General features: G+C 40.7%; 1 protein-coding gene across 2 annotated transcripts in view; it reads left to right on the top strand.

Annotated features, from left to right (window-relative positions):
* LOC141148939 (antiviral innate immune response receptor RIG-I-like) overlaps positions 1 to 13,802 on the top strand; it is a 171,229-nt gene that overhangs the window by 30,171 nt on the left and 127,256 nt on the right. For both annotated transcript variants that reach the window (XM_073636850.1, XM_073636840.1), the window contains exon 2: positions 4,571 to 4,706. In XM_073636850.1, coding sequence (XP_073492951.1) covers positions 4,601 to 4,706 — 106 coding nt within the window. In that variant the 5' untranslated portion in view covers positions 4,571 to 4,600. The remainder of the gene's footprint in view (positions 1 to 4,570; positions 4,707 to 13,802) is intronic.

The raw sequence follows: 13,802 nt of genomic DNA, 5'->3' as shown, positions 1-13,802 counted from the left end.
CTCCTGCAGTATGTCCGCAGTCTCTGGTAATCTCCTGCAGTATGTCCGCAGTCTCTGGTAATCTCCTGCAGTATGTCCGCAGTCTCTGGTAATCTCCTGCAGTATGTCCGCAGTCTCTGGTAATCTCCTGCAGTATGTCCGCAGTCTCTGGTAATCTCCTGCAGTATGTCCGCAGTCTCTGGTAATCTCCTGCAGTATGTCCGCAGTCTCTGGTAATCTCCTGCAGTATGTCCGCAGTCTCTGGTAATCTCCTGCAGTATGTCCGCAGTCTCTGGTAATCTCCTGCAGTATGTCCGCAGTCTCTGGTAATCTCCTGCAGTATGTCCGCAGTCTCTGGTAATCTCCTGCAGTATGTCCGCAGTCTCTGGTAATCTCCTGCAGTATGTCCGCAGTCTCTGGTAATCTCCTGCAGTATGTCCGCAGTCTCTGGTAATCTCCTGCAGTATGTCCGCAGTCTCTGGTAATCTCCTGCAGTATGTCCGCAGTCTCTGGTAATCTCCTGCAGTATGTCCGCAGTCTCTGGTAATCTCCTGCAGTATGTCCGCAGTCTCTGGTAATCTCCTGCAGTATGTCCGCAGTCTCTGGTAATCTCCTGCAGTATGTCCGCAGTCTCTGGTAATCTCCTGCAGTATGTCCGCAGTCTCTGGTAATCTCCTGCAGTATGTCCGCAGTCTCTGGTAATCTCCTGCAGTATGTCCGCAGTCTCTGGTAATCTCCTGCAGTATGGCCGCAGTCTCTGGTAATCTCCTGCAGTATGGCCGCAGTCTCTGGTAATCTCCTGCAGTATGGCCGCAGTCTCTGGTAATCTCCTGCAGTATGGCCGCAGTCTCTGGTAATCTCCTGCAGTATGGCCGCAGTCTCTGGTAATCTCCTGCAGTATGGCCGCAGTCTCTGGTAATCTCCTGCAGTATGGCCGCAGTCTCTGGTAATCTCCTGCAGTATGGCCGCAGTCTCTGGTAATCTCCTGCAGTATGGCCGCAGTCTCTGGTAATCTCCTGCAGTATGGCCGCAGTCTCTGGTAATCTCCTGCAGTATGGCCGCAGTCTCTGGTAATCTCATGCAGTATGTCTGCAGTCTCTGGTAATCTCATGCAGTATGTCTGCAGTCTCTGGTAATCTCATGCAGTATGTCTGCAGTCTCTGGTAATCTCATGCAGTATGTCTGCAGTCTCTGGTAATCTCCTGCAGTATGTCTGCAGTCTCTGATTGTCTCCTGCAGTATGTCCGCAGTCTCTGATTGTCATCTGCAGTATGTCCGCAGTCTTTGATTGTCTCCTGCAGTATGTCCGCAGTCCCTGACACTCTCCTGTAGTATGTGTATTAATGTGCCCCAATTATTTGGGATTGCTCCACTGCTCAGTGAGAGGTAATGATGTACATTAACCTCTAGCAACCAATCAGCGAACAGTAGTGATCTGCTTTAATCTATAGCAACCAATCAGTAAGTGGTAATGATGTGCTGTAACCCCTAGCAACCAATTAGTGAGCGCTAATAATGTACATTAACCTCTAGCAACCAATCGACAAGCAGAAATTGTGTTCTAACCTCTAGAAACCAGCCAGTGAGCAGTAAGGATAGGCTGTAACCTCTGGCAAACAATTGCAGTTGCTGCGTGATCTGCTGCAGTAAACTAATTTTGAGTCTACCTGCTATTTTTGTATGTCTCAGAATGGAGGGGGGGGCCCCAAGAAAATGTTTGCCCAGGGCCCAATCAAAATTAAAGACGGCCCTGAGAGGAGGAGTCACTGCAGGACAGAGAGGACAGTTGCTCTTTTAAAAATTATGATTTAATTCAAGCCTTTTTACTAGTGATTTAAATCGACTTGATTTAAATCAAATCCACCCTGTTTATAAATGAGACTTAACAACCACTTTAACCTCCCTAGCGGTAATCCCGAGTGTGGCGCAGGGTGAATTTTCATTATCAAAAGTGGTAACCCCGAGCCACACTTGGGATCGCATCGCAGCATCCAGGCAAAGTTACTTACCTTGTCCCCAGGATCCTGCAATGTACCCCCCCCTCCCCTCGCTGTGTGTGTGAGCTGTGTCCTCCGCTCGATCTATCACAGTGCCGGGCAACTGCGAGTGTTGCGATACACAGGGACAGAGCACGGCGCCAAATTCAAAAAGTGCAAAAAGCATAACACATACAGTACACTGTAATCTTACAGATTACATTACTGTATCAAATTATTTCACATCCAGTGCCCTGCATGCAGTTTTATATTATATATGCTGTTCTTTCTCCCTGGAAACTGTCCATAGCAACCAAAAAGTGTCCCTTTACGTCAAAAGCGGTTTTAGACCAGCTAGAAAACAGCGATAATAAATTAGAATCACTTGCAGAATTGAGAGATAGTGATTTGTGGGGAAATTCGTCATCAAACACTGAAAGTAATCACGGCGACAATTCTGTAACTGAGCAAATTTCAGTGTTTTTGATTTGATTACATTATTGAATACATTTTATTATTATATAAATAATTATTTATAGTTATTTATTATATTATAATTTATGATTTTGTGTTTCAAACTTTATCATACCCGGGATGTCTACTAGGCTCTCGTTTGGACAGATTTAAATGTGTTATTCTTAAGAATTACAGGCCTACAATATAGAATGTCAAATTTTTATGCAAAACAATGTACCACTTTCAGCATCAAAAATCAGATATTATCATACCGCTAGGGAGGTTAAGTGAACATAACACTGCAGGCCAATAAAGAAGCATTTTATAGTGTTTTTTTTATGGGCATCATAGTATGAATGGGCCCTTCTGGGCTTGTGCACAGTGAGTGCTAGTGCACCTGGAAAACCATTCTTTTATATATTCCTTGGTCACACCACGATGCTGGTGTGATTATGATGTGTGTTGCAGTGCACTGTAATGGATGGCGCTGCATGTCACTGCACAGCAGCACAGTGCATCGTGTTGCTGTGCAGTGACTTGGGTGAGGCGTTACTATGTGCCACTTCAAAGTTAAAAAAAAAAAAAAAAAAAAAGCGGTGCGATTCACTGGAGCATGCATCGCACAACTCCCTGCTGGAGCCAACTTGACAGAAGTAGCATTTTACCATGAAAGCTAGTGTGAACCTAGCCTTAAGCTCCATTCACACTTCTATGACTCCAAAGTCGAGCGAGTCTCCAAAATCAACTTTGATGTGACTTTGGCTTTGGCCATTGATAATGGATAACTGTTGTAAAACATTCAGGTGAGACTTTTATAAGTATTAACATTTTGAGTTTTGAGGCTTAAAGTGGATGCAAACCCTCCATATACCCAGTGAAGTGAACAGCCTCAGATGATACACAGGGATGAAACAAATCACCCTACATATGTTTTACATGTATATCTGCTGTCTTCACCTTTGATATACTGTTTAGAAAGTGCACATTGTGTTAGAATTTTCACTTCCTCGTTCCCCTGTAGGAGGAGATCATTGCTAGACACTGTGAGTCTGTGAGACAGCTGATTGGAGGAAAGGCACAGCCCCCGCCCTCCCCACACATGCAGGGGTTTCCTGTGTACAGTTTAGCAGTGTGCAAAATGCAAATCTATTTATAGCAACCTCCCCGACACACACATAGGAGAGCTTGTCAAAAGTTCTCAGGCTGATAACAGGGGAATGGAGCAGGACAAAGCTATGAGACACAGGACTTTGAAGAGAGATAAGAAAACACTGCAGATATATGTGCCCAGCTCAAATTTCATGAATCGGGTTTACATCCATTTTAACATTGAAGTCTATGGCCCTCAAGTTACATGAAAGTTGGACAAAAGTAATGCATGAACTGCTTTTAAGTTGCTACGACTTTAAGTCGCATAGATATGAACAGTACTCATAGGAAAATGGGGTGCGACTTGTCATGCGACTTTGATATTCAAAGTTGCATGACAAGGCACTCTAGTGTCAATGGAGCCATATACAAGACTGTAGTTTGCTTGCTTTAGAAACTGCAGCTTAGCATTGCATACTATCATATTGTCTCCACCTTGTTACAAAAGCAAAACCAAAGATGTGCTGCAAAAAAGGATTAATTTGTGAAAATATTAAAGGGAAACTGTCTGAATAGAAATCTGGGCACTGCTGTTGTGCTCTTTATTTGTTTTTGAAAGTGTGAGCTCCTAGGCTGTCTTCATTGTAAAGGATTTGTAAATCAGTGCAAATATACAAATTTGACATTCTAATATGCATGCTTGTCAGGGGCATGAAAAGTATTGAAGCCTGTGTATGCAGGCCCCAATTACGTTAGGAGCAGTACGGCCTGCCAAACGAGACAGAGTGGTTTCATTTTTGCCATAAAGCAAAGCATCACGGCTGTGGAATGCCTACAGCTCTGAGTAGATGATTGTCCTTGTTTAGGTGGGTGGTAAAACTGTAGCTCAATTGCCTGCTTTTACTGCCCCTTGGCCACCCATGTGAACCAGCCCTTTAGCTGATCAAGGGTTCCAATCAGGAGGGAGAGTGTACACAGGGTTTCTGCTATCTGGTTTTTAACCAAAGATAAAAAAAAAAACGTTTTTTTTTTTAATTAAAGTTTCTCATTTATTTCTATCATAATTCTAGAAAGACGGACAGTATTGTGATTAAAGAAGAATGGGCGCCGAGGTGAAGGAAAGCCTAAGGCTCTACAGCAATTACATTATGAATATAATACGACCTTCCTATGTCCTGCACTACATGGAAACCTGGATGTCGGAAAGTGAGTTTCTTTGTTTTTTATAGCATATCGGAAACATTTTAACAGTCACATCTATGCAAAATGTAAAGATAATAAATGAATAATGATAAAAAGATATCTGCTAGTGGGTATAAAATGCAGGGATCTAATGGTGCCTTCACATACATGCAGCAGTTCTTATCCCCCTCTACTATAGCTGGGTGGGATGGCTCCACTCTACAGAGGCCAAGTTTAACAACTTTGTGGGAGTGACAGAGCTTGCCCCATCACTTCTTGCGCACATTCCTATTGGCCAAGAAGTGTGGCCAATTATAATAATGGACCAAGAGGAATGTAGGGCACGAAGAAGCAGGGAAGGCCAATCACTATCTAGAAATGTCAGAGCTTTTTGCTATATCAGGCAGCTCAGTGGTTGGCACATCTACCATTGGGTCCTGGGTTTGAATCCCATCCAGGACACTTATGTGTATAGAGTTTGCATGTTTCTCACCACCTCCAAGTTAACCCCACCTTGTATTTTGTGTGGGTTTCCTACAGGTCCTTTAGTTTCCTTCCACACTCCAAAGATATGCTGGTAGGTATGCTGCATGTGAGATAGGGACTGTAGATTGTAAGCATCTTGAGGACAGGGACTGATGTGATTGTACATAAATTGACAGGGCTAAATATAAATACCTGTAAAGTTGACCATACACTGTTATACAAATGAGGTAATGGAGGAAAACAGGGCATTGTATCGTGACCGTTGGGACCTTCTGCTGACGGGGATGGCCATACTCTGAATTCAGCCAGACCCTGCTGAACTGTCCAAATCTCATTCAGCATATGGCCAACTTAATAATAACTATAGCAGATGGGAATGAGAGCTAATCAGAGCTGCCAGATATCTTTGAATTCCAATGGGTTTATTCAGTAAAGAAGTGCAAAGGGTTACAGTAATGTTCACAACTGCAGCCCACGGCGACCAATGCAACTTTTATCTACAGTAGTCACACCAATACAAAGATCAGTTTTAAAGTGTATCTAAAGCCTAATATTTTTGATTAGAGTGGTGAGGGGTGAGAACCCTGTTTGGCTTATTAAGTGTTCTTGCATAGTAAGACCACTTACTGTTATCTCACATATATATTATTAAGTGTTCTTGCATAGCAAGACCACTTACTGTTATCTCACATATATATTATTCTTATTATTATAGCCAAATTTACCACCCTAACTCCTCCCACAGTTTTTACACTACATAGACAAGTAATATACCGAAACGTGCGGATTGTTCCCGAATGGTGTGCTATTACTTTGTGGAACGTTTTGCCGAATGGTTCACGAAATATCGTCGTTTTTGCGGCGAAATTGGTCCCATAGGAATGAATGGGGAAACTAGAGTGGGAGATGACAAAAGCTGGAAAATCAGAACATGATTTCTAAACTGCCGCCACTCCCTCATTTTCAAGCCCACCTACACAAATCTTATATCAAAACGTTCAGCTATCCCTGCTGCCACTAAACATGTCCACGGCTAAGCCATAGTCCTGATAGTTTTCACAATATGACCATTTGTTTGCAACTCACGCCGTCCATTGACATTCATTGAAACTACACTCTAGCCCCCTCCAAATTTGAAGGGCAATTTCTAAACTGCGACTGTGCCTTCATTTTTAATATTTCAGAGACATACTATACATCAAAATCTAGGTCTGGGTCTTGTGATTCTCACAATATAAAGATCTTCGCTGTAGGATGTATAGTTTTTAAAATACGGCCATTTGTTTAGAGGTCATTTCAGGAAATTTTAGCCATTAATCAGAGTGTACTGTTAGTGTTTGTTTTGTTGCCATGGTTACCAAAGCTTCTGTTATACACAGGGGGGGAAGGTGGCTGGAGCATCTCAGCTGATTACAGAGCCCGGGGGAGGGGACAGACACACCATGTACTGATTTATAATAGAGGAATATGATGGGGCAGTTTTGATGGGGTAATTCTGATGGGGCAGTTTTGATGAAGCAGTATTTGGGAAGCATAAACAGGGCATGAGCGTTGCTAGGAAACAGTGGTTGTAAACACAAGATGCTGAGACACCCCAAATGCATGTGACTTCATCTGCTAGACTTGATAATGCTTGTAGACTCCTCCCACAGTTTTCACACTACAGAGACAAATAATATACCGAAACGTGCGGATTGTTCCCGATTGGTGTGTTATTACTTTGTGGAATATTTCGCCGAATGGTCCACGAAATATCGTAGTTTTTTGCGGCAAAATTGGTCCCATAGGAATGAATTGCGAAATGTTCAATGTCATTTAATTGGTGTCCTATTACCTTGTGGAACTTTGTGAAAAGCTGAAAAATACCAGTGTGAATCCGGCCTCAATGTCATTTAATTGGTGTGCTATTACTTTGTGGAACGTTTCGCCGAATGGTTCACAAAATATCGTCGTTTTTGCGGTGAAATTGGTCCCATAGGAATGAATGGTGAAATGTTCAAAACTAGAGCGGGAGGTGACAAAAGCTGACAACCCCATGATCAGCTGAAACATGACCGCCCCATGAAAAAAAAAAAAATATTTTTGAAAAAAAAATATATATATTTTTGAAAAAAAAAATTACTTTAAAAAAAAAAAAATAATAATTTCGAAAAAAAAAAAAATTTTTGAAAAAAAAAAAAAATTATTTTTGAAAAAAAAAAATATTTTTGAAAAAAAAAATTATTTTTGAAAAAAAAAAATATTTTTGAAAAAAAAATTACTTTAAAAAAAAATCATTTTGAAGAAAAAAAATTCATTTTTGAAGAAAAAAAATTCATTTTTGAAGAAAAAAAATTCATTTTTGAAAAAAAAAAATTACTTTTGAAAAAAATGTTCAGCTCTTTCAGCGAATGATGGAACTTTTTTACTACTATTTATACTTTTTAAAATATTAAGCTTTTTAACACTTTTCACAGTTACTCAAGCCACTCCACCCCACCCAGTTACTCCGCCCACTCCAGTTGTAGAGGCAAGAACACTTTCACAATTTCCCCAGAAATTGTACCTTTTCTAGTTAAGTGTTCTTGCATAGCAAGACCACTTATTGTTATCTCACATATATATTATTCTTATTATTATAGCCAAATTTACCACCCTAACTCCTCCCACAGTTTTCACACTACAGAGACAAATAATATACCGAAACGAGCGGATTGTTCCCGATTGGTGTGTTATTACTTTGTGGAATGTTTTGCCGAATGGTCCACAAAATGACGTTTTTGCGGCGAAATTGGTCCCATAGGAATGAATGGCGAAATGTTCAAAACTAGAGTGGGAAGTGACAAAAGCTGACAACCCCATGATCAGCCAAAACATTATGACCACCCCATGATCAGCCAAAACATTATGACCGCCCCATGTAAAAAAAAAAATATTTTTGAAAAAAAAAAATAATTTTTGAAAAAAGTAAAAAAATAATTTTTGAAAAAAAAAAATCATTTTTGAAAAAAAAAAAATATATTTGAAAAAAAAAATATTTTTGAAAAAAAAAATTATTTTTGAAAAAAAAATTACTTTAAAAAAAATAATAATTTCGAAAAAAAAATTATTTTTGAAAAAAAAAAATTACCTTTGAAAAAAAAAATTACCTTTGAAAAAAAAAATCATTTTTGAAGAAAAAAAAATCATTTTTGATTAAAAAAAATTCATTTTTGAAAAAAAAAATTACTTTTGAAAAAAATGTTCAGCTCTTTCAGCGAATGATGGAACTTTTTTACTACTATTTATACTTTTTAAAATATTAAGCTTTTTAACACTTTTCACAGTTATTCAAGCCACTCCACCCCACCCAGTTACTCCGCCCACTCCAGTTGTAGAGGCAAGAACACTTTCACAATTTCCCCAGAAATTGTACCTTTTCTAGTTAAGTGTTCTTGCATAGCAAGACCACTTACTGTTATCTCACATATATATTATTCTTATTATTATAGCCAAATTTACCACCCTAACTCCTCCCACAGTTTTTACACTACATAGACAAGTAATATACCGAAACGTGCGGATTGTTCCCGAATGGTGTGCTATTACTTTGTGGAACGTTTCGCCGAATGGTTCATGAAATATCGTCGTTTTTGCGGCGAAATTGGTCCCATAGGAATGAATGGGGAAACTAGAGTGGGAGATGACAAAAGCTGAAAAATCAGAACATGATTTCTAAACTGCCGCCACTCCCTCATTTTCAAGCCCACCTACACAAATCTTATATCAAAACGTTCAGCTATCCCTGCTGCCACTAAACATGTCCACGGCTAAGCCATAGTCCTGATAGTTTTCACAATATGACCATTTGTTTGTAACTCACGCCGTCCATTGACATTCATTGAAACTACACTCTAGCCCCCTCCAAATTTGAAGGGCAATTTCTAAACTGCGACCGTGCCTTCATTTTTAATATTTCACAGACATACTATACATCAAAATCTAGGTCTGGGTCTTGTGATTCTCACAATATAAAGATCTTCGCTGTAGGATGTATAGTTTTTAAAATACGGCCATTTGTTTAGAGGTCATTTCAGGAAATTTTAGCCATTAATCAGAGTGTACTGTTAGTGTTTGTTTTGTTGCCATGGTTATCAAAGCTTCTGTTATACACAGGGGGGGAAGGTGGCTGGAGCATCTCAGCTGATTACAGAGCCCGGGGGAGGGGACAGACACACCATGTACTGATTTATAATAGAGGAATATGATGGGGCAGTTTTGATGGGGTAATTCTGATGGGGCAGTTTTGATGAAGTAGTATTTGGGAAGCATAAACAGGGCATGAGCGTTGCTAGGAAACAGTGGTTGTAAACACAAGATGCTGAGACACCCCAAATGCATGTGACTTCATCTGCTAGACTTGATAATGCTTGTAGACTCCTCCCACAGTTTTTACACTACAGAGACAAGTAATATACCGAAACGTGCGGATTGTTCCCGATTGGTGTGCTATCACTTTGTGGAACGTTTCGCCGAATGGTCCACGAAATATCGTCGTTTTTGCGGCAAAATTGGTCCCATAGGAATGAATGGCGAAATGTTCAAAACTAGAGTGGGAGGTGACAAAAGCTGACAACCCCATGATCAGCCAAAACATTATGACCACCCCATGATCAGCCAAAACATTATGACCGCCCCATGTAAAAAAAAAAAAATATTTTTGAAAAAAATAAAAATTAATTTTTGAAAAAAAAAATATTTTTGAAAAAAAAATATTTTTGAAAAAAAAATATATTTTTGAAAAAAAAATTACTTTTGAAAAAAAAAAAATTAAAAAAAAAATTTTGAAAAAAACAAAATTCATTTTTGAAAAAAAAAATTTCATTTTTGAAAAAAAAATCATTTAAAAAAATCATTTTTGAAAAAACAAAAAAAACAAAATCATTTTTGAAAAAACAAAAAAACAAAATCATTTTTGAAAAAAAAAAATCACAAAGCTCTGAGGGGAATTATAGCTCCTCTCACACAGCTCTAAGGACAATTATAGCATTATAGCTCCTCCCACACAGCTTGGAGGGAAGTTATAGCTCCTCCAATACAGCTTTGAGGGGAATTATAGCTCCTCCCACACAGCTCAAAGGGGAATTATAGCATTATAGCTTAGCATTATAGCTCCTCCCACACAACTCTGAGGGGAATTATAGTTTCTCCCACACCGCTGTGAGGGGAATTATAGCTCCTCCTACACAGCTCTGAGGGGAATTACAGCTTAGCATTATAGCTCCTCCCACACAGCTGAGGAGAATTAGAGCTCCTCCCACACAACTCTGAGAGGAATTATAGTTTCTTCCACACCGCTGTGAGGGGAATTATAGCTCCTTTTAAACAGCTCTGAGGGGAATTATAGCTTCTCCCACATAACTCTGATGGGAAATGTAGCTTCTCCCACACAGCTCTGAGGGGAAATATAGCTTCTCCCACACAGCTCTAAGGGGAATTATAGCTCCTCCCACACAACACTAAGGGGAATTGTATCTCCTCCCACACAGCTCTGAGGGGAATTATAGCATTATTGCTCCTCCCACACAGCTCAGAGGGGAGTTATAGCTCCTCCCACACAGCTCTGAGGCGAATTATAGCTCCTCCTCCAACACAACTCTGAGGGGAATTATAGCTCTTCGAACAAAGCTCTGAGGAGAATTATAGCTCCTTCCACAAATATCATCATGCCATCTAAAGGAAAGAGATCTAAAGCTGCAAAGATACGCTGGACTAAACTGGATCCGGAGCCCCACAGCAGCATAGTGGATATGGAGGTTTGTGACAGTGAATGTGCCCAGGAGGTACATAGTGAACCTGTGGTGTCATTTTCATGTTCAACTCAGTGTCAAGTTCAAGAGCACAGTGACAGTGTGATGGGCACTTCTGAAAACCATGGCATGCAAGAACCATGTGTACCAAGTGAGATTTCTGTGCAGGCATCATTTCATCAGGGTCATCATGGCTATGGAAGGTTAAGGAACAAACAGTGTACATGCATGGCTCTGACATTTTTGGCATACCACAGTGAGCTTGATGATGTGAGAAAGGGTGATCTTGATCAAATACTGAAGAAGGGCAACAGCTTGTATGGCTCAACAATAAAACAGCTAAAACAAAGAAATGTCTATCAGCATCAACACTTGACAATGGAAGAAGTGCCCCTCAGAGTCAACACTGACAAATATGAGTATAACGTTGTTAAATCTCCAGTGTTATCGGGATGTATGAGAGACACGGTAGACGGTGACAACCAAGGTTGGTTTGTTGACCTCTCCACAAGACTTCAGTGCCTCAATGCAGATGTTACACATGCACTTTTTATAGTAGTGCCATATTGCATTGCATTGTTCAGAGACAAGTCTGGGAGATATGGACTGTTTGATTCTCATAGTCGAAATAAGGATGGACTTCCTGCCACTGGAAAAGGAAAAGCTGTTATGATCACTTTTACACATTTGAGTGATATGGGGGCAAGGATTTATAAGTTGTATGAATTGCTTCTTACAGACACCAGAGGCCCTATTGATGGACTGCAGTATGACTTCATGCCAGTCTCATTTCATCGTGCAAGACGTCTGTCAGATGGTTTGCTGTCCCCACTGGTGCAATCTGACAAACCACATAATGCAAAGCATGTGGAGAACAAAGTGACACAGATGACCAAAGATGTAACACACACTGGATTCCCAGCCAGCAAGCATTCTCCACGGTCAGTTGATGCGAAATCCTCACAGGGCATATGGAAGGACAGTAAGGCATTGTCCAAATTAAATGCACAGAGACGACAAAAACTGAAGACAAGACACAGAAATGAAAGAAGGCGTGATTTCAAGGCTACAAAGATGTCTGTCACCAATAAGAAAAGGACATACATCACCAGCCGATACAGAGCAGATGCTGATTTTAAGTTGAAGCAGAAGCAATATATCATTCGCAAATATGCAACAGATGCCAATTTCAACTTGAAGCAGAAGCAATACATCACCAGAAAATATGCGACAAATGCAGATTTCAACTTGAAACAGAAGCAGTACACCACCAGAAAATATGCGACAAATGCAGATTACAACTTGAAGAAGAAGCAATACATCACCAGAAAATATGCCACAAATGTCGATTTCAAGTTGAAGCAGAAGCAATACATCACCAGAAAATATCATAATGATCCTGCTTTCAGAAAACGTCACTTGCAACATTGCATGAGTTACATGAAAATGAAGCGTCAAACTCAAGCAGATTTTCGCATAACCCATAAGATGCAATGTGCCTTCAAAATAAGAATGAAATACAGACGATGGACTCGTGTCATGCGGGAATGCAGTCAACCAGTGGACAACAGCCTAATGCAGACAGCTATATCCACTTTCCATGAATGCATTAAAGCTGGGCCAACATTTGTGTGCACGATGTGTCATCGCACCCTTTTCCCTAACCAAGTGAAACATTGCATTCACAGCAATTACAAGAAGAATCTACACATTGTTGCTGCCTGTTTGACAGGGAAATATGTCCATGTGTGCAACAATCACTGTCAAGGACCTGAACAATGCACCGTACCAGATGAAAGGACCAAAGAATGGATTTGTCACAACTGTGATTTACATTTAAAAGCAGGACACAAATCATCCATCGCTGTAGCTAACAACATGGAGCTGGCGCCCATTCCCCCAGAGCTCTGCGATTTGAATGTGCTGGAAAGACAACTTTTGGCCAAAATACTGCCATTTGCCAAGATCATCACACTTCCCAAAGGTCGACAGGCAGCTATACATGGCGCTGTAGTGTGTGTGCCATCCAAGGTGGAAACCACGGTCAATACTCTACCAAGATCGCACAGCAAATCCCAGTTACAGAGTCAAGCTGAAAAGACGTCTGACTTACAAAGGCCACCAGCTGTTTCATTATGTCAACATGGGAAATGTAGTAGCAGGTCTGTCAAAACTCATTGACACACACCCCGACTACAGTGACATTTCAATTAGAGTGGATGAGACAATCGCTGATGATGATGATAATGATGATGGGATGGAACTCGACAGTTGTGACGAAACTGAAATGATGGAGATACTTGAACGCATCGAAAATTGTGATCCATCAGAGGTACAGTCTGCATGTTTACCGGCTGCTTCTGAGCAACAGGAAGGCCATGACCAACAACCTCCCAATGCAGAGGATGAGAAGGATACACTAAGACCTGGAATTGGCCTAGACAGTTGTTTGCAGCCATCTGACCTTGGAGAGGAAGCACTGACACACGGTGATGGAATATTCAGCATTGCACCTGCACAAGGAAACACACCTGTCAGCTTCTTTAAAGTTCCTAGGCTTGAGGCAATGGCTTTCCCTGTTCAGTTCCCTACTGGACAGAATACATTGGACCAGGCAAGACAAGTCAAACTGTCCCCGAGCATGTATTTCAATGCAAGGCTTTTTTGTGTTGATACTCGTTTTGCAAGAGACACAAGCTACCTCTTCTTTGCGCAGTTTGTCACAGAAACACACATGGCCAAAAGCAGCATGTCCATCCAGTTAAGGAAAGGAAAACCCAATACCAGGGATGGACGGAAAATATCCAACAAGCTGCTACAGGACAAGTGTGAGGTTGAGAGGTTGGTGCGAAACCGAGATGCCACA

This window comes from Aquarana catesbeiana, linkage group LG01 (genome assembly GCF_042186555.1).
Source record: "Aquarana catesbeiana isolate 2022-GZ linkage group LG01, ASM4218655v1, whole genome shotgun sequence".
NCBI lineage: Eukaryota > Metazoa > Chordata > Amphibia > Anura > Ranidae > Aquarana > Aquarana catesbeiana.
This window is presented reverse-complemented; position numbering and strand designations above follow the sequence as displayed.